The sequence below is a fragment of the Grampus griseus genome (assembly GCF_964374135.1).
Source record: "Grampus griseus genome assembly, chromosome: 3".
In the NCBI taxonomy this organism is placed as follows: Eukaryota; Metazoa; Chordata; class Mammalia; order Artiodactyla; family Delphinidae; genus Grampus; species Grampus griseus.
In genome coordinates this window covers 131,427,889-131,453,837 of record NC_139019.1, presented here as the reverse complement: position 1 = coordinate 131,453,837, position 25,949 = coordinate 131,427,889, and the positions used below count along the sequence as shown (strand labels likewise).

The window sequence follows — 25,949 nt, the reverse complement described above, 5'->3', positions numbered from 1 at the left end:
AAAAGCAGCCCAAGAAGAAGAAATGGCCTGAGTAAAGGCAAGAAAGTCTATCTATGCACAGGGTGTTAAGGATAAAAATAAACTTTATAATTCAGGAAAGGCATATATTTGGATTTTCTATTCTATTTTGAATTTTCACATGAAAACCTTACTCTTAATTGTGTTATGGTCACGTTTCCTTATCAAACAGGAGTTCTTTTTACTGCCAATGTAATTACTTACGTCTGCCATCACAAGAGGAAAAGCAAGTGTTTTCAGGGCAGCAGATTACTGCCCACTATGCCATCACTAATAAGAGAAATTATAATATTTGTACTGTTATAATCTCCAGAAAAGCTCTAGGGAAAAACCTCAGAGTAACTCCAGAAATCATTTTGCCAGGATTTTCTTTTCATTTGAACTTCAACAAGTAAATGTCCAATCTGTAGAGTGGTCCTAAGTGCAGAAATTCTTCAAAGAAGCATAACCACAAATTCTTTTAAAAAAATGTAACATGGCTACACTCTCGTTTCCATCCTACCCAAGCAGTAGGAAAGAGAACTGCCATCCTGAAAACTGAGGAAATGCCCCACGAACCATAGTAATGAGCTACCAGGTGGAAACAGACAGTGAAAATTCTTAGATAATCCCCAAAGACTAATTTTACTCTGATGTTTCAATCCCTATCTCACAAAAACTTTCTTAATCACCATTAAAATTTGGAAAAACTTACTACTTTGGACTCTACCACATCTTTCTCCTTGGATTATTTACTCAAAGTACTCGTAAGCTACAGATTACAGAAACACAGTTATCAAAATAGAAGGAAAGCATACACGATGGATCATAAAGGAAGGAAAATGCCGCAAAAGTGGATTACCAGCCTCTGAAGAATTGAGATCTAAAAGAAGTCAATCCCCACGTGTAATCTGAACAGCAATGTTTTTTCACCAAGATACCAGCGTACAGGTTATTTGAATCCTATTGCCATCACTTTCCACATTTCTTTTTCTTGCCCCATGCTTTCCCTTCCCCCAAGGAAAGCTAAAGAAAACCATGTGGTTTTACTTACAATCGTGAAGTTCATGACTTTGAGAATCCAGATGGTCATGGCCAAGTTCACCAGTATTAAAATCATCAGGAGTAGGACAAAGAAATACAGGCATCTTTTCCGCCAGCCATAAATCCCCACTTTGTATACCTGTGGTCCCTCGGAGCTGGGCATGGTGCTCCGGTGGTGGGTGTACTGTTCCTGAGGCATCTGAAATAAATGAGGTGAGAGAGAAGCACTCACATTAAACTGCTCAGAGAGAGAGAGGAAAAAAAAAAAAAGAATGGAAAAAAATCAACTGATGAAGAGATATGGCTGACTGCTGTCTATATGTTTCCACCCTCCTGACAACTCTAAAAAAATCTGCTTCCCCTGGACAAAAGTGGCTCCTCTGGAGGCTTGCATGAGCTCTCCCGTTTCACGCAGACATCTCTCATGATATGCACTGAGACAGCCACATATATGTATCACAGGAGGAGAGGGACCCGTAGGAAGCCATTTTCCAAATGATTCTTAGAATTCCAACATCTTTGTGAGGGAGACAAAGTCCTCAGGGTGAAATATAGAATTCACCTGAGAAAATAAATTAACCCCAGCAGTTCTTCATGGTGGTATAATACTACTACTTAGCAACTGATTTGGGGGAGGGGGGAGGTAAAATTATCTCAAATGCAATCATTCTGTATTGCCAAAAAGTTAGTGGCAAAAGTAACAAATTTGATCTTCCCTCCATTCCAGAGTTCAAAGGGGTGCTGATGGGCACACAGATTAAGCCTCACTTGACTCAGGGATCTTCAAAAGGTGATAGATAGCCTGTGCTTAAATGCTTCCCTTGACAGAGATCTCACTACCCTTTTCAAGTGGTCCTTATGAGTTAGACAATTCTAATTGTTATCAACACATTTATTTTATAAACATAAAAGAGGCTCAAAGTCAAGTAAGGTGTGAACGTGCCTTCCAGGAGTTTGCAGGCTAACGGGGAGAACAAACTAGTTAAACAGTGATAATAGCAGAGTGAGATAAATTAGAAAAAAAATCTGCCAATATTAAGTAATATTCGAATCCCCTTTAAAGTAAGGAAGCTTTCCCAAACCCCCGCTGTTGACACAAATTATCTTTATACTGGCACTGCTAATTAGGGACCAACACAAATCTAAGTAAACTTATCACTTCTACAAAATTCTCCAACCAAAACAAATTTTAAAATTAAATACAAACAAAGCTGCCAACGCGTATCGTTCAAAATGGGAAATGACTGACTACTGAGAAGAATGATGACTTGCAAAACTAAACAGCGTAATGTGGTACAAGGACTTTAGCACAGCATCTTCTGAGCACAGCATCCCTCCTCTGCCACGAGCCAGGTGACAACATGGCCTCCACTGCTTTTCTCTTTTCAAATTACTGCACAAGCTTTATTTTGGGATTTTTACTTCACTTGGCCCTCACGTAGGCAGACTGCATTCTCTAGGAATAAGGTCTGTCTCTGCTTATTTTCATCTTAGTCAATAGCACTTACATTAGTGATATATGGTGCCAGAGGGACCATGGTGACAAACAAAATGTAGGCCCTAAAATCATACCCTTGGTTATGAGGTCATCTTCCAGATGGTTCAGAATATACTTATTGTACGGTTTTTAGATAATCACTAAAATGCACACATAAAATCTAAAACTTCCCCAGAGGACTCATGGCCTTTAGGCATCAGTGGAATTCCATTTGAAAAACCAAGTAAATTCTTACTTAAGGTCAACTCAAATGCTCAGTGAAGATCTACATACATCTATGTCATTGTAAACACTCCCCTAGCACCAAAATCAGGCCCTAATATGAGTATGTGTTCGAACATATGTGAGTGGAATGAATACGTGAAAAAAATGAATGCATAAATGATGAATGAATGAATGATTTCCCATCCACTATGAAATCTGCTGCCATCTGGGTGTGTACAAAAGTCCAAGCCAAACACCAGGGGGAACTTCTTGTTTGTATTCTTGCAAATTTCCACTTCAGTCTCCCAAAGCCCTGGCTTCCCAACCAAGCACTGAGCTTCACACTACGAAGGGATCTCAGTTGTATTACTCAGCCCCTTACAATTCTGCAGACCAGAGCTGTGTTGTAACAACACGGGAACACAGCAATGTCATCTCTCACTGACCTTTTCACACACCAAGATCAATAAGAAGGGAAAATAAATGTCTTACTAGTCTGAAGGAAATTAGGCCTTTCTTTTCCATTAAATCATATTCTGTAAATTAAGGAAATAATCACAAAATCTTAGAATCCTATCTGCAAAGTCCTTTGATTCTAATCAATTAATTCTATGAGTCAGCTGACTTAAGACTAGAGAAGCTGACACACTTGTGCACGGCTCCAGGGTTTGTGGCAGGGCAAGGACAAGAATTGTAGTCTTTGACCTTTGCAGGTGTGAAGAACAGTGAGAAATTCTTGACAAATGAGTGTACAGAAGCTAGCGATATTGCCAGCACACTAGGTGCCTTTTCTCTGACATTTATCCCAACCGATGGGGGCATTACATAATTTAGCTATAAAATAGAAATGACATGGTCAATAAATATTTATCAGGCTGTGGATATGGACATCATACATGTGATTTTTTTTTCATACACAGATTTGAACTTGACAGATGCAATGATTATCTCCACTCGGATTTTGTGATCCTGATGTACATCAGAGGAACCTGTGGAGCGTTTAAACCATCTACACTCAGGTTAATTAAATAATAATCACAAGGAATTTTTTAAAAAGTCCCCCAGATAATCCTAAAGTGTAGACAAGGTTGCATACCACTGATCTAGAATAATGTCTCAACCCTGACTATGCAGCAGAACCCCAAACTTTTAACAGATACAAAATCAAATTCTGAGCTCTACAATGGAATTGGAAAGCTCCACAGGTCATTCCAGGCATTAGGGACAGCTTATCTTAAAATGCCTTTTTTGCTGTTGCTGTTATTAAGCCAGATACCTCCCTGGCTGCTGCTGCTGCTTTTTTTTAATTGACTTTTATTGAAGTATAGTTGATTTACAATGTTGTGTTAGTTTCTATTGCACAGCAAAATGAATCAGTTATACCTTTTTTTTTTTCCATAATACAACCATTTCAAGGCAAAAATCTTGAAATAAATTCTAGAGTATAAAGCAGACCAGCAGAGCTCCTTTTTAAAGCAAGAGTGAGGGCTTGGCCACCCCTGAAGCACTTCTACAGAACCTTCGGATTCTTAGAAACCACTGACTTTTCCCCCCATGTTAACTGACCAGCTGAGGAGCTCAAAGACAGTAAGGGGAAGTAGTGACCTTTCAAGCCACACAGTGAATTAGAAGCTGAGCGGGGATCAGAACCCAGATCCTCTGATACATGGTGTAGTGCCTGATTCTGTATGTCATGAGGGCTCTTCCACCAGCACCATACTTCCTGCCTACTTTAAGGAATCACATCAAACAAAACATTCCAGTCTGCAATTCAAGGAAGGAAGGAAAGACAGAAGGAGGGAGGGAGGGAGGAAGGAGGCCATGTTGTACAAATGATTATAATACAAAGTGTTGACATCACTTATATGTGGAATCTAAAAAAAAAAATAGTACAAATGAACTTATTTACAAAACAGAAATAGAGTCACAGATGTAGAAAACAAGCTTACGGTTACCGGGGGCGGTGGGGGGGAAAGGGATAAATTGGGAGATTGGGATTGATATATACACACTACTGTATATAAAATAGATAACTAATAAGGAACTACTGTAAAGCAAAGTAATCTATTACTCAGTAGTCTGTAATAACCTATATGGGAAAAGAATCTAAGAAAGAGTGGATATATGTATACGTATAACTAATTCACTTTGCTGTACACCTGAAATTAACACAACATTGTAAGTCAACTATACTCCAATAAAATTATTTAAAAAAAAAAGAAAAAAGAATACAAAGTGTTGCCAGCCAAACAATATGGTAACAGATACATCTGTTATAAATAATCCTGCTTAGAAAAAGAAAATTTAGATAAGCTGAGTACATTAATTTTTCTAGTCAAAAACAGAAACATGTTGAAATAAGAAAAACTTACGAGGAAAGACAGACTCCAATCTGTGTTTCTTTTTGGTTCTTCCTGGGAGAAATCTGCTGTATAGGGAATAAAGTTGAAGTTTCAGGTCCTCCCTCATCCAAGTCCCTTCCATGGCCCCGGAAGGGGTCCTAGTAGTGTATTAACAGCCATCATACATTTTTGTAAAACTCAACTAAAGTAAGATGAAAAAGACCCTTTTTCACCTTCCCCTTATGTTGCGTGGTTTTGGAGGATTTACATGCATCTTGAAGGTCCGAATAAGAGGAAGTTGAATTGGGGGCTCGCATAGTTCGGGTGCAGTGGTATGTATTTACATGGTTTGCAGACACCTCCCTGTAGAGGTACATTATGCTAGCTCCCCTCGTATAAGAATGTCTTCCAGGAATTCTCCTTCCATCCTTGGCTCCAACTCAACAAGCATGCTGTCATGAAGGTACATGACCAAAGGACACATTGCCATGTAAACACGTCCTATGATGGCCAGCACCAGAAATACGTGGATACTAGAGGAGCCAGAAGCTAGGTGGAAATTTTTTTTCTAATCATCAGTTACGTAAAATTTCAAGTGTAGAATTCAATTCTCATTGACACCCAGTCAAAACAGAAATTCTCTCCTGTCAAGAATATACTCAATGCAGCACAGAAAATAAATGTTCCCCACAGTTTTTCTTTTCTTACGGAAATCATGGAAAAGAGAATTAATCAGAATTCTTGTGTTTTCAGGTTGTGTGCACCGTGTGACTGAATTCTGTACATAAAATTGCATGCTTTATGCTTCACAACTATCAATAATTTAAAAAAAAGTTTTATTGAAATCAGCATAGGAGACAATTATCTTTCTATTGTCTACAGAGGAAGTGGTAGCACCTTCATATGAAGAGGCAATCAAAGGATATGCCACCAAAAACTGTAGGAAAAGTATGTCAGATACTTAATATTATTTTTTCTGGATTTTATGATAGGTCAGCTTTTAAAAATTAATAATTTAATTTCCTCGTTCTAAGTACATAGTCATGTTTTCTTGAGTTTGTATTTCTAATTTTTTCAGTTTTTTCCTTAAAACAGCCCCACAAATTGTTCAAGCTTCGGGCTTCACCAAACCTGGAGAGTCCTCTGGTCCCTCCCATAAAGAACCCCAAGTGTACATCAAAACCTCAGTGGAACATCCTCATAAGACGTCACTGCCTAGCTGGGCTCAATGAGAGGTACACTTATCTGTGTTCCACTGGGAGGGATTTTCAGACTTTTGAATGTGTCAGAGCCACCCAGGCAAACAATAAGTGCAATAAATGCAGATTCCTAGGCTTCACGCCAAGGAATAATTCAGTAAGTCTGGGGTGCATCTGAGAAATCTGTGCTTTTAACAAGCACCAAAACTGATTCTGGATATAAAAAGCCCAAGGACCACGTTTTAAGAACGCGAATTTACATCCAACACAAAAAAAGCATCCTTGGGCCATCTTTGCCTCTACTTGTGTTTTTTCTCACAGGATTACCCACCTTCCTCCCGTATCCTAAATGTATGCTTTGCCATCCCTCACTTTTTCACTGCATTCCTACCCTGGAGCTTTCATTTCCATTAACCTCTTTCAGCAGTATATTGAATATTATGCTCTTTGCAGCCTTTGGCGCTTGGTTTTTAAATCTCTTTGGCATTAAACAGAATCTTAGCTTACCTTTATAATCCTCTCCACATGTTGCCTAACTTTACTCTTATTAATGCCCAGGTTTCCAGGTGCTTGGCAAAGGCTAGAAACTTCATACTCTCATCTATCTAGTGAAATGGCCCATTCAAAAATCACTGGTGATGTCCCTGATCAAAATTCAATGCACTCTTCTTAACACCCATTTTCCTTGGGTGTTTGGTCATTGCCAACTTCCCCTCCTCCCCTGGAAATTTTGTCCTTCTTTGATATTCATGACACTTCTGGCTTCTTCCCTCTATCTTTGACTACTGTCTGTCTTCCCAAACTCTCCTCTCTGCCTCTTTCTCCCAAGTTCACATTATGAGTTAGCGTTCTCTTGCTCCCATCTCAGAGACAATGTCCAGTGTCATACTTTCATTTTGTACTTCTATGAGAATTAAACTCAACTTAGCACTTTTACTCCAGTTTCCATCTCAAATTGGACCTATCTAAATGTCTTTCATCCGTCTACTCCCTCATCAAATAATTATTGATGGTCAATCAAATTCTGTATACCGCGGGAAGGGTCTCAAGATACCACAAGGAAGAAGAGTTAACTTGTCTTTATGAAGCTCACAGGCTGGGTGGTGGGGGACTATGTGCAGTAAATGCTTAGAAACAAAATGAAACACGTGAAGTATCTACACTGAAATATATCTGGTAATGTTCAAGAGAGCATCACAGGATGAAAAGTATTTTATATACACTCATCTAGAGAAAACTTTCTAAGGATGTAACATTTATGCTGAGACTTGAAGGATGAGAAAAAGACAGCAAGGTGAGGGTAGGGGCAAAAAAAAAAAAAAAAAACTATCTCAGGCAGAAGAAGGAAAGCAAAGGCAAGTGTCCCAACACAGACAAGGCCTGTGGGACTGGCTGTAATGAGTGAAGCAGAGATGGGAGTGAGATGAGGCTGAAAAGCTGACTCGAGTCAGATGATGCTGGGCCTTGGAGATTATAGTAAGAAGTTCAGATGTTACTGAAAAGTCATTGAAAACCCATGGCAGAATCTGAAACAAGGGAGTGATAATCTGATTTATAAGAGTATAGCAATGCCTAGACCACAACAGGTGCAGAATAAATATTTCTCTTTTGATGTGATTAACACTCTTATTTTTTCCCCTCCCTCTATACCAATCATGCATCAAAGCATTCTCAAAAATTGAATAATTTAGCAAAAGTGAACCTTGATCAGTATAATATACTCCCCAAGAGGCCTACTTTTATCTGTGGCGGTGCACCAGGCATGTAAATTTGAAAACAGAATCTTTCTAAGCAAATACACTCTCTTCTTAAGAATCACAAGACAACGGTATTTTCCATCAGTCATTGGGAACTTCTTACAGTGTCATGCAACATATTTTACAGTGATATATGTCACCTCTGAATATATCCCAAACTCTTCCAAGTATTTAAAACTTCTTTGAACTCTAGTAGCACCTAAACAATGCGTGTGTGTGTGTATGCATCTATGTAAGTATATGTAATTACGCATGTGTATGTATAATTATACACATATACACACACAATTGCATATATTTGTTCAGTGAATGAATAAAAATCAAGCCAATGCTAAATTGCAGAGCGTATCCTCCGGTAATAAGTAAACAGCTATAAGATCAGAAGCAAAGGAACGAAAACTTACACAATGTGCCTCTGTTTCCTAAGGCACATGCAACTATGATATACTGATATTAAGTAGACTTAACTACAAAGCATTACTCTGCTCCTTCATGAGGCTCTTTTCAGTGTTCACCTGTTCATAAACAAATCCAGTTGACTTAAAGATAATCTGTTTTTTTGCACACAAAATGCAATAGGATTATATTTTCCAGAGAACGAATGTAGTGAAACTTTCTGTTGCTTTGCCATTAATACGGAGGAATCACCAATCATCAAGGCAATGTCATAATATAATAACCACCATAACCATGGCTAATTAAAAAGTTGCCAAGTATAACACACATGGGGTTTCCAAAGAAGGTTGTTCTGGATGGGCATTTTAAAAGCATGGCTTTGAGCTGTAACCTCATGGTCTCATGCATCCAAATCTTCATACCTGAGATCATGTAGCATTACAGAATCAAGGCCTTGACACTAACTTAATGTGACAATCTCAAGGAGAGGATCCATTTTTATGACTTGGACTTGTGAAGAACTTCCTCCTAGGTTGTGTGGCCTGGTTCCCCTTCTGTCACTGCTCACACCACCAAGACCTCAGTGACTCTGCTACCTGAAGGTTTTTCCAACGGCCTCACAAATGTCCAACATCACAGAAGCCATACAATTTGTACAAAGCCCATGCTCTCTATAACGTGTTTACAAAGATCCTTGAGCCAAGCCCAGCCTAAGTGGTACCCGGACCCTGTAGCTGTTGCCCCTCTAATTTAGGAAGTCACATTAAATGCCCAGCTTAAGGCTCTCCCACACTGACCTTCAAAATGTTAAATCCCACTACTTTGACACGACTTTGACATCTTAACACAGAAACCAGCCTCGTCATACTCAAGTGGTCATACCCATGTTCACTCCCCTTCCTAAATCTGGTAGGTACCAAATAGTTACTGGAAGATCTTCTAGTGCCCTCCTTCCTACATTTTACCAGTTGATAATAGGATGATGGAAGGTCTTGGGGCAGAAACATATACAGCTGGCACATTTCATGAGGCTGAACACCTATTCTAGAATAATACTGTTAGAAACCATCACTTTCTGTCTGAGTTGTGTTTTTGTTTCTGCTGGATTCTTCTTCAGGAGAAGAACACATGTTTTCTTTATTTCCTCCCCAAATAAAAGAGATATCTAGAAACAGTTACAGTATCTGCATTATCAGTCTGCTGTGCAAGAATGCATTATGTTTTGAGGGATGATTAAAAAACAATCAGTAAACCTTCCAAAGACACATCAATGCTACCAAGTTTCCTGATGATTTTTCTCTGGAGCCTATAAAATTTTATGGGCCACGACCCACTCCACTAATAGGGTTGAGGACAAGGAAGCATTGGCAGGCATTTTATTAAGGCTTGCTAGACTCTTCTACCCACTAGGCTTCATAATGTCTTATTCCGTAAGGGGACTTATGGGAGTGACGACTGCAATTCTCTGTACAGTTACATACCATGGGGCAAAGAAACGTGGCAAAGCACAGACTTGTCTGTGGAGGAAACCCCGATCTCAATCTTTTCTTTAAACAGAAAAAAAAATCTTTGACCATCTACTATGTGCCAGGTACCACAGCAGATCCTGGGTATATCTAGGTCTTCAAAAGGAAGAGTAAGATATTTCTGTTTTCATCAAGATTGTATATTAATGAGAGACATGGACAGTAAACAAGTAAATGGATGAAACCATTAGAACTAAAGTTAGGTGGGGGGAAAGAAACAAAGAAGGTTCCATGACAGAGAGTAGAGAGTGAACCACACTGGTCATGGAAGGCCCTTCTGACCAAATGACAATTAAGGCGAGACCTAGAGGTAGAACAAGTTTTCCAGCAGAGGACAGAGCAAGCATTTCGACCTTAAGAGCATCCTCAAGTTAAGCAGGATGGCCAGCAGGGTGGGCACTGAATGAGCTCACAGGAAAGGGTAAAGGAGGGCTTTGCAGAGAGAAGCTGTGGACTAACTATACTCTGCCTTCTACATTATGAAGAGTACAGAATTAACATGGCTAGGCTAATAAATACATTCACTTACTTAGAAATAAGACAAGTGATACAAATCAATTGAGCTAGGGTTTGTTAACGCTGCTGCGGCACCTTACAACTTCCAGAACATTTAAAAGTAAACATGAATTACATCACTGTTTACAACTGTAACCAGTTTATATAAATAGCAGGAAGAAGTTCTCTCCCAGGTTCATTACAGTTTCTAGAGTTTGTTGTAAATCTAAGTCATTTTGGATTATCTTGGCACGTAAATAGTTTTCCATTACCAGGTTAATTCTGAGGTCTCAGATTTCAAATTACGTGCTTTTCAAGGGTTGTTTTCATTCACCCAGCCATACAAGGCTTCAGTCTTGGATACCTAACGTTTGGCACAATTTCGACAATGGTAATAAACTCCTCACTTTTAGCTCTGATATAACAATCATCCAGAAAAGTAAATGCCTATTTGTATGAAATGGTCCAGGAGTGGCATGCTCTATTTAAATAAATATTTGGACTAATTTAAAAGTGAGGTATTTCATCTTTTAGTTTTTTAAGAATTGGAATATGTAAATGTTGAAGAGTTTTTACTGCAAAAAATTAGACAAGTGCATGCATTTAAAAGAGCTGAAGAAGATACAGTTAAGAAAACCTTTTTCATTTACACTTTCAGCCTTTCTCCATAGAGGCAACTATTACCAGCCTTCTTCTTAACCCTAAAGAAATGTTCAATACACATACAGCCTTTATCCAATATATACATTCAAAGCATACATACACACATTTAAATTTTTCTTTTTCACAGAAAGAAGGGCATATGTTCACTCTTTATTGTTCTTCATCTAAGTTGGTCCATTTACATAGCTCAGTGATAGTCCCACAAAAAATACAGAAATCTGTTTCTTCTCAAAGTTAGTTTTAAATTGTATGTGCACAGGATATTTAACTTAATCAGCTCTTCAGTGGTGAACACAGGTTGTTTCCACTAATTTTCTCATACCAATGCTCATTTAAACAAATGAATACTTACGGGTATTACCATGTGCTGGCACTAGTCATTCAGTGGTAAAAGACAGATTCCCTGCCTCTTGGACCTTACATTTTAGTGGAGGAAATGATAACCAGATAAACAAACATCTAGTTTGTCATACTTATTCTTGGGATAAGTCTTATGAATAAAAAAAGTAAAGCCAGAGAAGGGGACAGGCAATGACCAGGGAGGCTCCTGTCTGTAGGACGGTCATGGAAAGTCTCTCTGTGGTGGAGATATTTGAGAAAAAGTCATGAACGAGCAAGACAGTAAAGCATGAGGACATCTGGGAGTAGCACTCCAGTCAGAGGAAACAGCACCAGCAAGTGCAAAGGCCCTGAGGTAGGGGCCCACTTGGCATGTTCAAAGAACAGTGTGGCTAGATCAGAGCATACAAGGGGGAGCGTGTTTGAAAATAAGCTTGGAAGTGCAGGCAGAAGGAATGCACATTGGGTCTTATACGCCACAGTAAAACCATAGGTATGACACTGATTGTGACAGTAACTATCAGAGAACCAAGGTGCAGGAGTGATCAGATTTTCACTTTGGAATCACTCTCACTGTTCTGTAAGGAATAGACTGCAGGGGCCAAGAGTGCCAGTAGAGAAAGCAGGGGCCTGTGACTCCTGAAGTCACCCAAAGAGAGGTGACAGTAGCCCAGATTTGGGTAGAGGTTGAGTGAGAAGGTGGCCAGTTGCTGTATTTGGAATCTGTCTGGAAAGTAGAGCTAACAGGATTTGCTGATTCCCTAGACCTAGGGTGTGTGCAGGACAGGAGTCAAGGAGAATGCCAGTGTTCTGGCATGAGCAGCAGAGCGAATGATGGTGCTATTTATCAGGATGGGGAACACTGAGAGGATAGTGGCTCACGGGGCAGGAGGCAAATGGAGTGTGAGGAGAGGAGAGAGAGAGAGCTCTGTTAAGTCACACTGATTTTTGAAATGCACAGAAGAATCCATGGGGGTGGTGTCACAAAGGCACATAGAAATGAATCTGGAATTCAGGGGGAAGACGGCTTAGAAATGAAATGTGTAAATCTTCTGCATATGAGTATTATTTAAAGCCACAGGAATGGGGCATATAAGTTTCACATATGTCCAAACAGAGCGCTCAGAGAAGCCATGAGACGCTGAATTGCTAGGTTAAGGTATGCATGAGTGTGTGTGTGTGTGTGTGTGTGTGTTGTGTGTGTGTGTGTGTGTGTGTTTTATAGATGTTATTATCAAAGTTCTCCTCCAAAGTTTAATATGTCTTCTATTTAAACTCAAAATATTTATCTCTGATGAATTAGAAAATATTTCAATATAATTACAAACATTAATTCTCACTGTCCTAGAGATTTAGATGTGTGAGGTGTCAGCTCAATATCTTTGTGAAACACACATACATATTTGTTCTAGGCATTTTCACATACATTAGCTCACACATTCCTGACAGCACTCTGGGGGATCAATCTTATTAAAACTATTTCATAAATTAAGATACCGAGGTACTAAGGAATGAAGGGATGTTCTCAAGGGTTCCTAAGTAGTGAGTTGGTTAGGGTCTGGACTCAAATTCAGGCCCAATTTTCCTTCCAGTAGACACAGAATGAGGCAAAGACTTAGCTTTCGCTGAATAAGATGCAAGGTATTTACCACAATGTTCATTGAAGCACTGTTTACAATAGCCAGGACATGGAAGCAACCTAAGTGTCCATCGACAGATGAATGGATAAAGAAGATGTGGCACATATATACAATGGAATATTACTCAGCCATAAAAAGAAACGCAATTGAGTTATTTGCATTGAGATGGATGGACCTAGAGTCTGTCATACAGAGTGAAGTAAGTCAGAAAGGTAAAAACAAATACTGTATGCTAACACATATATATGGAATCTAAAAAAAAAAAAAAAGGGTTCTGAAGAACCTAGGGGCAGAACAGGAATAAAAACACAGACCAGATGTAGAGAATGGACTTAAGGACACAGGAAGGGGGAAGGGTAAGCTGGGACGAAGTGAGAGAGTGGCATGGACATATATACAATACCAAATGTAAAATAGATAGCTAGTGGGAAGCAGCCGCATAGCACAGGGAGATCAGCTTGGTGCTTTGTGTCCACCTAGAGGGGTGGGATAGGGAGGGTGGGAGGGAGACGCAAGAGGGAGGAGATATGGGGATATATGTATATGTATAGCTGATTTACTTTGTTATACAGCAGAAACTAACACAACATTGTAAAGCAATTATATTCCAATAAAGATGTTTAAAAAAAAGATGCAAGGTATTTAGAATGACCATTTAGGTATATTTAGTATGAGATGCATTTAAAAAGGGCATATACACTGCCACCACCTGATAACTCTGTTTTCCTCAGGTCCTCTCATGGCACTATTGCAGGCATTTGGACACATCAAAGAGCAAAGCCACCGGTCCCTAATCTCATGGCAGTGACAGGAGGCAGCGACGGGAGAGACAGATAATCAACATGAAAATTATGTTTGAAACTTCTGTCATAAGACAATGGGGGCTACGGGTAAAAGAGCAAAAAAACAAAAAAGACAGGAAAAGGCAGATCAGCAGTGGTAGCAGGTGAAGAGCTGGGCAGGTTCCACCTTTAAGAGCATGAGAGAGGCTGACCTCATGGAGAAAGTACAATAATATCTGAGCAGACTGGAAGGAACCTGGAGAGTCAGGGAGATCTGGCTTTGCATAACACTCAGACATCATTCTAAACGTGGTCCTTGACACTGTAAGTTGAAAACCAGGAAAGAATGTAAACTGAACACCCTGAACAGGAAAAATAATTTCAAACACTGAGAGCAAATTTAATAGTGTCACTTTCACATGCAAAGGGCACTGCATCTACCCATTGTGGCCTCGTCTATAACCAGCTTTCTCAATAGGAGCGACAGATTGTTTTCAGCTACCCTGTGTTGTACAAAACCGGGGCTTCTTACGTCCCCATGGATGATTCTGCCCAGAACCAGATGATGACAATCGCAGTCGGGCCTCTACAGTGCTTCTGTGACTTGGGGACCAAGCTGTGTAATAAAATAATAATGAACACGACTCCAACACTTAAGATCAGAGAATGAGACACAAAGCTTGAAGAGGACATGGACAATATCAAGTCATGAGTTAACAGATGAGAAAACTAGGTTCAGGGAGACTTTAGTCCCAAGACCAAAGTCTGCTAAAACTGAAAAACAGCGTTTCCCACGAATTCCAGGCTTCAGTCTTTTCAACTGAAACTCCTGTTTGACACCACATTCATCAACCACCATACACATGCCTTTTGAACAATACCCAAAGGCAAATCACAACAAAACCACCAAGAATACAAAACTGTTGATAAATACTTGCGTCGTGGTTACCATGTGCCAGACCCTGTTCTAAACACTATACTGAACTTATTTAATTGTCACAGACATATAATTATGAGGCAGGTGCTAGTACTATCCTGATTTTACAGTTGAGGCAACTGAGAAACAGAAAGCTTAAGCAACCTACCCGAAGTCATTCAGCTTGTTAATGACATAGCAAGAATTTGAACCCAGAGTGCCTGGGTGAAAACTCTGTTCCAATTCTTGTGTTAAATGTTTCCAGATATGTGTATATACTTAGTCAGAATAGTGTGATTACTAATTAGGAACATGTTTTGGTAACAGTTTTAGCTAGAATTTCTCAACATGGATAGTAATTTTAAGACAATTCTTCATATACTTATTGACGGACTACTGTATTTCAGCCAGGGTGCATGTTACTCTAAGTACAGGCATTTTTTCCCAGGTAATAAACCATCTTTGATATGTCTCTGAAACCCATAAATTTTTACAGCATCATGAAAACCTGTTACAACAAATTAAGCACATCCTTCTATAGTGATTCAATAGTTCCATAAAATTAGCATTGATCCAGTAGATTCTCCTTTGACAACTGTGTTTGGCAAGGATCTTTAGCTATTACCTGTGCTCTCAAATGCTTGAAGGGAAATCTGTGGTCTGAAGGGAAAATCTCTTCATCTCATTTTTAGTCATGTTCTTTCTATCTATCTATCTATCTATCTATCTATCTATCTATCTATCTATCTACCTATTTATTTATTTGCGGTACGCAGGCCTCTCACTGTTGCGGCCTCTCCCGTTGCGGAGCACAGGCTCCGGACGCGCAGGCTCCGCGGCATGTGGGATCCTCCCGGACCGGGGCACGAACCTGTGTCCCCTGCATCGGCAGGTGGACTCTCAACCACTGTGCCACCAGGGAAGCCCTATTTCTTTTTTTTTTTTTTAAATTAAAGTGTCCAGAAAGCAGGAAAACAATAACAGCTAAAAGTTATTATGCACTTTGCATGCCTTCACATATGTCTGTATGTACACATGAACATATGTATATATGTTTACTGAGTTATAAGTTACTCCTACTGAAATACACAGATATTCACTACACAGCTCGAGTTTTACAAATCTGTACATCTGTGTAAAAAATATTCAGTCAAGACAGGGAACCTTTCCATCACCCTAGAAAGTTCCCTCATGCCTCTTCCTCATCAATCCCCAACCCCAAAGGCAGTGACTGTTTTGATTTCTAGCACATTTGAAAATTTTAATCCTGAGTACAATTCTATGAGGCGCTGATTCCAAGGAACGTCTAACTCTGAGACCCATGCTCTTGGCCACCATACTGTTCTACTGCATTTCTTCCTAGTGGACACTTAGCCCATCTCAACAGTGCCCTCTGAGAGAATTCAGTCATGATGTCCTAACTTCTCTCTTATCCATCTAGAATGGTACTATACGTACCACCCTTGGAAGAATTGAAAAAATGGTCACTCGAATCATTTTCTATATCCTGTGGTTCAGATGAGACACCCTCTTGAGAGCTTACTGATATCAGATTAGGCAGGTGGGGGGTCACTGAATGAAGCGGACATGTGTCCTCTTAAAGCAACAGGTGCTGCCCAAATCCCCCCAACTGCTACACTATGAGAAATCAGACCAGGGATACCCTTCTGCAGTTTTTTCTAGATAATCTATATATCTAAATTTGTACATAATATCTCAGTACATGTAAATGCTTTGTAACTACGTCGATTTTTACAAAACACTTCATGAGTCAAAATGTGTCCACAGGCCAGCCCTGGATTGCCAGTTTGTGACCAGGTGTTTGCATCCTCGGCTTGGGAAACACCAGGATTAGCTTCATCAGCAACAGAAAGGAGGCCACAAACCTCTGAAGGTCACAGCCAGCCCAGGAGGTAAGGTCTATCATCACATGGTAAAAGTTCTGCTGTCCAGACTCTGGTCTACTGCCAACCCTCCTGCCCACTGAGGGAAGCCGATGACTTTGGTAAACATCTTGAACAAATATAAGAGAAAAAAGAAACTGGCAACAGGAAGAGGGCATGGAATAAAAACACAGAAGGAAAGAGCTAGAAAGAGTAGAGAACACTAGAGAGGAGAGAAGACAACTACAGGTAAGAAAAGGAGGCAAAGGACAGGCATCTCTAGGCTTGAAGCACCTTCTTTCATTGACTACACTGGCCCAGGACCACAAACCCGGTTGGAGTGGAGACAACAGCGTGGTGTGGAATGACTTGCTTGGAGCAAGGAGCTCTCTCTGATGTTTATTTACTTACTTATCTGAGCTTTATGAGAGTAGTTTCAGTGCTTAAATATTTTGACCCTGGGAAATAACGTCAGGGTTTCCAGCAATTCCGAAATATTATTTAGAAGTCAGGGAAATCACTAGAGAGTCCGATCCTGTCACCTTGGCAAAGGACTGTGGTCTGAACAAGGAGGAAATTTCTAATCCCCGGCAAAATGGTTTTTATCAGGAAACTGTGTTCACTGTAACAGGTGCCACTGCATTACTGGTTAAAAAGAAGAATAAAGCCATCGCTTCCATATCCACCTACGTACCCGGAGCTCCATTAGGACAACCACCAGCAAAGATTTTGAGCAAATCAATCTCACAGGATTTATACACTTAGTGAACCGTGGTGACACGTCCCTCCCCCAGTCCTGCAGACCTGTTCAATAGGCCACAGCTTACATGGCTTCCTTTACAGAAGGCAGTTCACACTTGACAAAAGGAATCTGAAACCATAAGAAGCATGACCACCTTTCTGTGTGGCAGCAAAGGTGAAAGAAAAAGGACAGTGGAATCTTCAGAGAAATTAAGGCAACAAAGAAAAAGTAACCTGGATCACTCAGCATAAAACCCTCCTCTGCTGACTGTCTCAATGTTTCATTTTATCATTTGATCTGCCTATTTCATTCTTTGTCAGTTTGCCTCATGCTGAGATGATGTTAAGCATATACATCTGACATACTTAAGTCCTTACTGTGTGCAAGGCACCATGCTAAGGGCAGTCTAAGCACAAGCTCACAACATACTACGAGGTAGATGCTACCATGTTCATTTTAAAGATGATACAATTGTGGCTCATCAAGAGGATGTAACTCGTCCAAGGTCACACAGCCAGGGTCACAGTGCGGGTCTGTACGCCTCGCAGCCTGGGCTCACTTCACAATGTAATCACTCTCCTTCTGCTACAAGATCATCCCACCTTTCACTCTTCTTTCTTACTGGGCTGCTTCTCACTTACAATCACCCTCTGCCCCTTTGGTTCACAGATGTAGAGTGTCCTGTTCATGGAACACGCCCTTGTCAGATGAGTGGAATTGAATTCAGGGAACAGTATTTTTGTCAGGAGGAGGTTACTTGGAATGTGTTCAGAGAAGGGTAAAAAGAAAAGTACAGGAAAAGATAAGGGAGAGATGAAATAGTTCAAGACATTCATAAAGAAACGGGAGAGCTTGAGAATAACAAAACCATAGAAAATGAGAAAGAGAAAACACTTTACAGGCATCTCATCCTATTTTACAGATGGAAAAACTGAGAGCCAGCTCTTAGTGGACTCAGAGTCTATCCCAAGACTTCCGACTCCCGCTACCCTTACTCCCTCTCTTCACCTCACTCCTGTACCAGGTCCTCCTACCACCCTCAAATGTGCCTTAAGAGAATATGACAATGGCCATGGGTTACAAAGTATAGAGATGCAAATGTGGCCCAATCTGAGGAGGCCGGAGATGAGAAACAATGCCCCAAGCTGCCTCGCAGCACAGTGAGGTTCTCCATCACTGAATGAATGACTGACACATCTGGCTGACATCTGTCAGTGATGCTATAAATGGCACTGTTGTAGTAAATAATGATTTAGCTCCAACAGTATTAAAGCAACTCAGTTCTGTGGACCAGTGTCTGGTTGGCTTCAACAGAATAACTTGGGGAGTTTTTAAAAACAGAGGGATTCCCCAACTCTAATCTCAGAAATTCTGATTCAGAAGGTTTTGAGAAACCATGGAACCAGGTGATTTCTGAGGGACCTTCTAATACTAAGACTCCATGACGTTACTTTCTGTAGCACGGCTTCCAAAGCATCACTCAGCTCTCATTATTAAGCCAACACGCATAACAAGTAGTCCACTCCAGACTCAGAGTCAAGGAACAAGCAGCACTGCCATTGTCTCTGAACGCCTGTGTTCTCTAGACAGCTAACACATCTTTTCTAGTCTCAGTGTTCACTTCTTTAAAATAGAAGCAATGGACTCTTAGAACAGTGCTAGACCTCTTGATCTGGATCTGTGGGCTCCTATTCCATACCCAGAGGACCTCCACCCATCCTGGTAATGAAACTGCATGGGGCCAGTAGGCACATGACCCAGTTCTGGGTGTGGATTCTGAGAAGTGAGGGGAACTTTATGTGGGAGGATGTCCCTTCCTGATTAAAGGGGCAAAGGCTCATGAGGAGAAGTATTTTTCCCCTTCACGTCCTGCCACCTTTGTCCTGACTTGAACATGACACGTGGAGATGAACGAATGGACAGTGGAGCAGGAAGGAAACTCGTCTTTAGGGACGTCGCTCAGCTGCCGCAACAGTCCTGGACTGTCCAGGTGTAGTCCACATCTATATGCACAAAAGGTAAGGCTTTATACTTTCCGACTCTATGAGCACAATTTCTATTACTTGCAGCCAAATGCAATCTTTACTGATAGGGCATTAAAACTCTCTTTTCAAATGAAATCTCTTGAAAATCCCAATATATGAAACAAATAAAAGTGGCTGTGCTATTTAGAAAAATGGATGGAGTGTTTCCAGAGCCATTCCTTCCTATTTCCTGCAGAGGTTCTTCCATGGAACCAGAACGGGCCAAAATCGGCACCTCTTAAGGTAGAGTCTCCAAGGCACCAGGGATTCTCAGATTTTCTCAGGACTCTGAGAGTTCTCTGCCAAATTTGTTCTTGTGCTTTTCTTTCTCTTTTCTTTTGACGTACTTATTTTATTTACCCAAATTTTGTCCTAGGAAACGCAGATCCAATTCATGACCTATGACTACTACCATGCAGTTCTGGTGTCTGCATTTGTATTCAGTGTACAATCATGTTGGCAATAAGTGATTTGATTCTAATTGTCATGAATAGAAAAAGGAGCAGAGTGTAATATCATACAAAATGAAACATTCCTTCAAAGGTGCAGATCAAGGGACATCATGGCATGCAAATGAAGGTACATTTGAAGAGAAAAAAAGTCATGGAAGAATCAAGTCTATATCCAGGATATAAGAGTTTGAGTGTCTAGAATCAAAATAATCTCCAGATAACTGTCAGTCCCATGTTCATGGCGAGGCCTTATTAAATTTCAGTAAAGCATCTTCTACCTAAAATAACAATGTTGATAATCTGAATACTATTACTTTACTTGGCATTTAATTCATAAATTTATTGTAGTCTTATAGATGCTAAAGAATGATTAAAATAGAGAGGTGATTACCTAGGTGGGTATTTTTGGTTTGTACATATTTAAATTGCAGTATAATAAAAGCAGTTAAATCAACAATGGGGGCGTGGATCTTTTCCCTCACCCTGTTAAAAGGAGTCTTTATATTACCCAACTCAAGAAATTCTGGACTACAGGATGGCCCTAATCCCTTCCAGATGGTCAAATCCATAATTCCATGAACCTCCTCACCTTATGAAATTAATATTAAATACTTCCACCAACAATGCGGCACGTGCCCCTGAAGGTTTTTAAAAATTAAAAAAAGAAATAAAATTCAATAAATTCATGCATTAAAATAAAGCATATGTATCATTCTATATTCCTTTTCAAATGTTTGTCTTAAAGATGAAGTGTACGCGGGCAGGGCCTAGAACAAGCTATGCTCACTGCCATCCCTCCCCCATCTCCACCTGGTCCCTTCACTCATCACTCCCAGCAGAATATCTCTGGATGGAATAAATATGGGTTAAAAATAAGGCCTCAGGAGCCTGCTCCCTCCTCACTTACGAAATCTGAACCCTTGGGCGATGCCATTCTTACAAAATGTGCTTTCTGATTGCTTCCAGAAGGCACAGTGGGGCAGACTGACCGTGGGGTCTTCTATTGTGAAGAGGGTAAAACCATTCTCCTCACTGAGGCCACGGTTTAGCCACACACTTCAAGGTGAACCAATCAGTGCCCGCTGGGCTTTGCTATTCTAGTATGTATGTTTCATTCCTGTGCACAGATCTCCCTCTGCCCCTGCTGCCCAGTTTGTGGTGTGGCCACTCCTCCCTCCCTGTAGCCTCTACCTCTGCCCTGGATTTCTTCTTCTCTACCCTCCCACACCCCTCTTTGTTTTTCCTTTTTAAATGTCCAGGGAACTTGATTTTCCCCTCGTATACTTCTAAAACAGGGCAACTATAGACTTTCTTCCAAGTTTCAGGCAATGCTGTTCGTACCCCTGCAACCTGAAGTTGCTATTTCACGCCTGCTCTGCTCAAGGCTCAACGCACACTAAATTTAGAGGAGTATGAAATTGGAGCTCACAGTCTCCTTTTTCACTGGCAGTGTGTTTGGCTGTGGTTCATGCTGTTTCCTAATCTCTTGGCATCTTGCTCATTCCATAGGCAACCCAAGTGTAGTCACTGTCTGTCCTATCTTATCCCATGTCCAACAGTTCCCAAACCCTCTTCATCCCAACCCAACCCAAAGATGACACTCATGAAGAAAATATTTGTGTGCCATCTCTCAGAAGAAGAATTTCTGCTTCCAGTCACTTTCTTCCTAATTCTCTCCTCCAAGTGCAAAACTGTGGAGAAAGTAAAATTGCTGGCCGAGAGGGCTGACTTTCAACCAACAAAACACAATGCCTGCGCACTTATCCTAGGTCTTACGCAGACAAAGATATGAAAAAGTCCAGCCCCCCCACTCTTTATTCACCCATTCATCTAACTCTCTACTATCAGCTACTTGTTGAGAGATTTGAGAACCAAAGTCAATGCACACCTATTTTACTGAGGTCCACCGTGAGAGTTCTAGCCACTCTTCTGCTATTCAAGAAGTAGCCAAGAACCCATTCATTCATCTGTTTCCCCAGCCAGACTCTTGGCCAAGGCCCCTTTAGAAAACACCATTGCTGTCGCTGATGGTTCTGCCAGTAATCACAAAGCTGTAGTGAGATCGAGTCCAGCTCTTTCAGAACTGAACAGTGTTCTTAAGTGCAATTATATTATGCTATGTATTTTCCAAATGTTAAGTATAGAATAAGATATAGCTTTCGAGGAAGGGGTAAAAATCTGTATTGCATTATAGTTGATATGTATGAAAAAGAATTATCCACAATTTGATTTTTTAAAGAAAATCACTCTTTTCAGTAAGGTGTAAAATAACATCAATTGATCAATGAAATAAAATTCACATTATTGTATGTCTGTCTTTTAACAATGATTTTGACTAAATTACTGTTTTCTGTGACTCTTTAGTTGTCTACACTTCATAAAACACAGAAGTATTTTTTTTTGAGGGAAGAACTGCCAGTTACTTCTACAATTCAGAAAAAATTGAAAATTATTCTAGAAACAGAATTACAAATGTTGTATCCAGCATATTTCTAGGCAAATATATCACTGAGCTCCTTAATGACAGTCAAAATCCCACATAATAATAAAAGATGCCAGGAACTCACATACACGTATCTGTTCCTACACTCTGAAAGTGTGATCCAAAATAGAAACTTCAAACGCCGATTTCCTCTAAAATGAGAGCCATTTTCTGCTAAAAACGTCCCTCTCCAAATTCTCATAAAGCAAAGAACACAGACAGTCTCATCTAAAATTATATTTCCTGCCAACGAAGTGTCCTTCCCCACAGAAAAGTTGCAGACTGTTGGAGCAGGGTGACAATACAAGAGTTCACATACTTTGCTTTTTCACAGTCGTGTTGCCAGCTTAACCCTAACTTTCCAACGCGTACTGCCGAAAATCACTTCTTGAAGGGGGCTGAGGGAAGAAAAGATGACAGACAACCCCACACCAAATGTTGAAGTGATGGAGTTCTAACTTGTTCATACACATACCCACAAACTCCCCACGCCCCCCCATACACACACACAGACACACAGAATACTTGCAAACAAACAGCAGGCTTAGAAAGCGAAGAGAAAGCCTGCAAAAAATGCAAGAACTGAGCAGTTCCCTACCTCTCCTCTGCTTCACAAAGCGGCTGAAGAGAATCCCCTGCGATCCAGGCGCGTGTGGGGAGGCCGGAAGGGGGCGGCCGCTCGGCCTGCAGAGGCTGAGCAGGCCCAGCCTGTGTTCAGAAGCTGCCCCAGCCAGATTTTCCAACTGCAGAGTTGGAGCCAAGTCCCTGCCCATGCCTGAAGAATTTCCTGAACAGCATTCCCGTGCTTTTTCGGACTGCTTTGAAACCGTACTCTGCCTGTACTTCAATACGCCTTTGTCAGGCCAACTCCCACCTACTGGGCCGGCTTCAGCTCTCAATGGGAAACACGTGTGTCAAGCACAGACTCGCTCCCCTGCCCCAGCGCCCATGGGGGCTGCTGGGCTCACACAACCACAAAGGCAACGGCTTCTAGAACCAATACTGATTTCTCAGTCATTCTCCACGCGGCCTCTGCTCTGTGGCGCTCGATGCTGGAGCTGAGTCTCCTTCCCCCGCTCCACGCCGCCCTTTGCCAACTTCCTCCTTGTGCTGACAGCCCCCAGCTGACCCCTGTTAGCCCCTCACCCCAACCCAACTCTTGCCAGTCCTGATAACGAGCCTATTACAGCTGAGAGATGGGAATTCTCATTTGATCTTCCTCCCTGCCAGTGCCTCTGTCTTTGCTCAAAGGATCAATTGCTGGAGGGGGAACAATATTTTTGGCATTTCCAGATTGGTTCAGTACTTCTGAGTTGTCCCCTCAACCTGACGTGTGCATCTCTTACTGCTGCCACTAAAAATAATGCAATTATTTTTCAGGCACTTTTGTGGCTCTCTGCTGTCTAAGTGCGCTGGTCCCCAAATGTAACATTTTGCAGGCTGTTGCAATGTGTGCTGTGGTTACAGGAAATAGAAAGGAGAAAAGAAGGTAACTTTAATCAGAATGTCATAATTCTCTGCACCTGAGATTACTTCTGGATGACCCTCCATCAGGATGTCCCACGTACATGCTGCTGGATCGTGTAGTCTACCTCTGAGATTTCTTCTTTCCATAAAACGTAGAGGAAATTTCTAAAGATACAAAGAGGACACCCCTCTTCTCCTACACTGAAAACCCCCTCTCTAAAGAGCCAAAGCTAAGTTGTCAAGGTAACATTGTAGAAAACGATGATTTAAAGAGAAAGCCTCATTTATTTTGAGTTTTATTCTTCTCTGTTTCGGGGGTATTCATATTTTACTTCCAAAAATCATATCCCGCTAGCAACTTATTTTAAAGAACTGGCTTGCCAGATTTTAAAAGTACTGTGTATTCCTGAGGGACTGCTGTAAATAATAGATGTGGCAGAATCCGGAGTTCAGCATCAAACTGCAAAAGGAGGATTCAATTTTTGCCTTGGGAAGCAGTGTGTCTGTCTGTGGGGAAGGGAGCATGGGCACCTCTAAGGTCAGGACACAATTATAGAATCAAAGAACTTTAGAGGAGGAGGGAACCCCAGAGACCATCCAATCCAAATTGTTTCAACCCTTTATTTTACAAAGGGAAATGGAGGTCCACACAGATGAGATGTTCAGAGGTGCAAAGACTCTTAATGTTAGAACTGATGCTAGAAAGCAAGATTTGGGTGAATTTTCCATGTGCTTTCTCTTTCCCAGCATCATTTGGGAAAGGCCATATCATCTAACCTTCACAAAAGAAGGCTTATAATCAGATGGCCTGGGTCTAATCTTAGCTCTGTCTCTTACTGGCTGTGAATTCTGATTAGTTCGCTTGACCTCTCTGGACCTGTTTCCTCACCTGTAAAATGGGGGTAAAAACAGAATCCAGCTCACAGAATTTGGTGAGATAATCCATGCAAAGTGCTTATTATAGTGCCTATAAATTTTGGTTTACTTTTCCTTTTATTGAATCCAGCAAAAACCAGACCCTTTCTCTCAACAAAAAGCACAACTGTACTCTCGCATCTAGTTTGAGTTCCTAGAATCAACTATCTGATTGGCTAATTAAGTTTTCTGCCAAGTTACCTTTACACAATAGGGGCCTACCCCCTTAAACATAGACAGGTGTGCTAATGCTTTATTGGAACATTAGCCAACCACACAGCTATTTTTCATTTATTCACTACACCTAACACTGAAGTCTCTCCTCGAGATTAACTCACCAGCAAGGTAAACAGTCAGACCAAATCTGCAGTCAGTTACATGAGGCTCAACAAAGTGCCGTTCAGAGAGAACTGGAGCTTCTGCCAAACCTTAAGAGCTCAAGATTACCATTCTAAAAATAGAAGACCATTAACAATGGCAATTTCCAGGTTTGGCAACTGCAATGTCCTAAATTAACAGCAACAATTACAAAATAAAAATCCTGTAGGTCAAGGAAGAAGTCTTACTGAGGAAACAGTGGCTACAAATTCTAAAGAATCAGATTTCTCTCTGGGTTTCCAGAGCCTTCGTTTCAGAGGCAATCATAGCAAGTGGTTCATGAATCACACACTACTTATTCATCATGTTGGGGTGGCCGGGTTCTTTTGGGAAAACAAAAGAGGAGGGGTAGCTCTTAATTTTAAGTGGTTTATAAATGCTTTGGTAAACAAAAAAACAACAGCCAAAAAAAACAACCCAAACATAAAACAACTGGAAAAACAAGGTCAGATTTTATATAAAGGCAGAAAAATGGTGATTAATCCAAAGGATGCTGCTTTGATGTCTCTCCGTAAACTAGCTACATGGCTCATTTCAGCGTGGATATTTGAAGAGGGATACCTCCGTATAGACTCAATTCATTACTACTAGCTGGAAAATCCTAAAAAGTTACTTACATCTTCTAATGTTAAGAAAAATTATCCAAAACTTGAAAATCAGACCAAAAGGTAGTCACATTCTATCAAAGTCATGCGTGGCAATTGTTTAACGTGCCCTCTCAGGAATTATTTAAGGGAAATGTGCTTTGTCTGATTCACTGTTGACAACTGAATAAAGATCCCAAATATAGTAAAGTTACAAGTTACCT

General features: G+C 40.7%; 1 protein-coding gene across 3 annotated transcripts in view; it reads right to left on the bottom strand.

Annotated features, from left to right (window-relative positions):
* Positions 1-23,168, bottom strand: part of SGCD (sarcoglycan delta) — a 410,168-nt gene extending 387,000 nt beyond the window's left edge. Inside the window, exons 1-3 of one of the 3 annotated variants that reach the window (XM_082652258.1) lie at positions 22,980-23,168; positions 5,116-5,171; positions 1,052-1,240 (exon numbers count right to left, since the gene is read on the bottom strand). In XM_082652258.1, coding sequence (XP_082508384.1) covers positions 1,052-1,240; positions 5,116-5,171; positions 22,980-23,154 — 420 coding nt within the window. In that variant the 5' untranslated portion in view covers positions 23,155-23,168. Of the gene's footprint in view, positions 1-1,051; positions 1,241-5,115; positions 5,172-22,700; positions 22,773-22,979 lie in introns of those variants that run through there. The other 2 variants (XM_082652259.1, XM_082652260.1) reach the window with 2 other exon arrangements.
* Between the last annotated feature and the right edge of the window lie 2,781 nt (positions 23,169-25,949).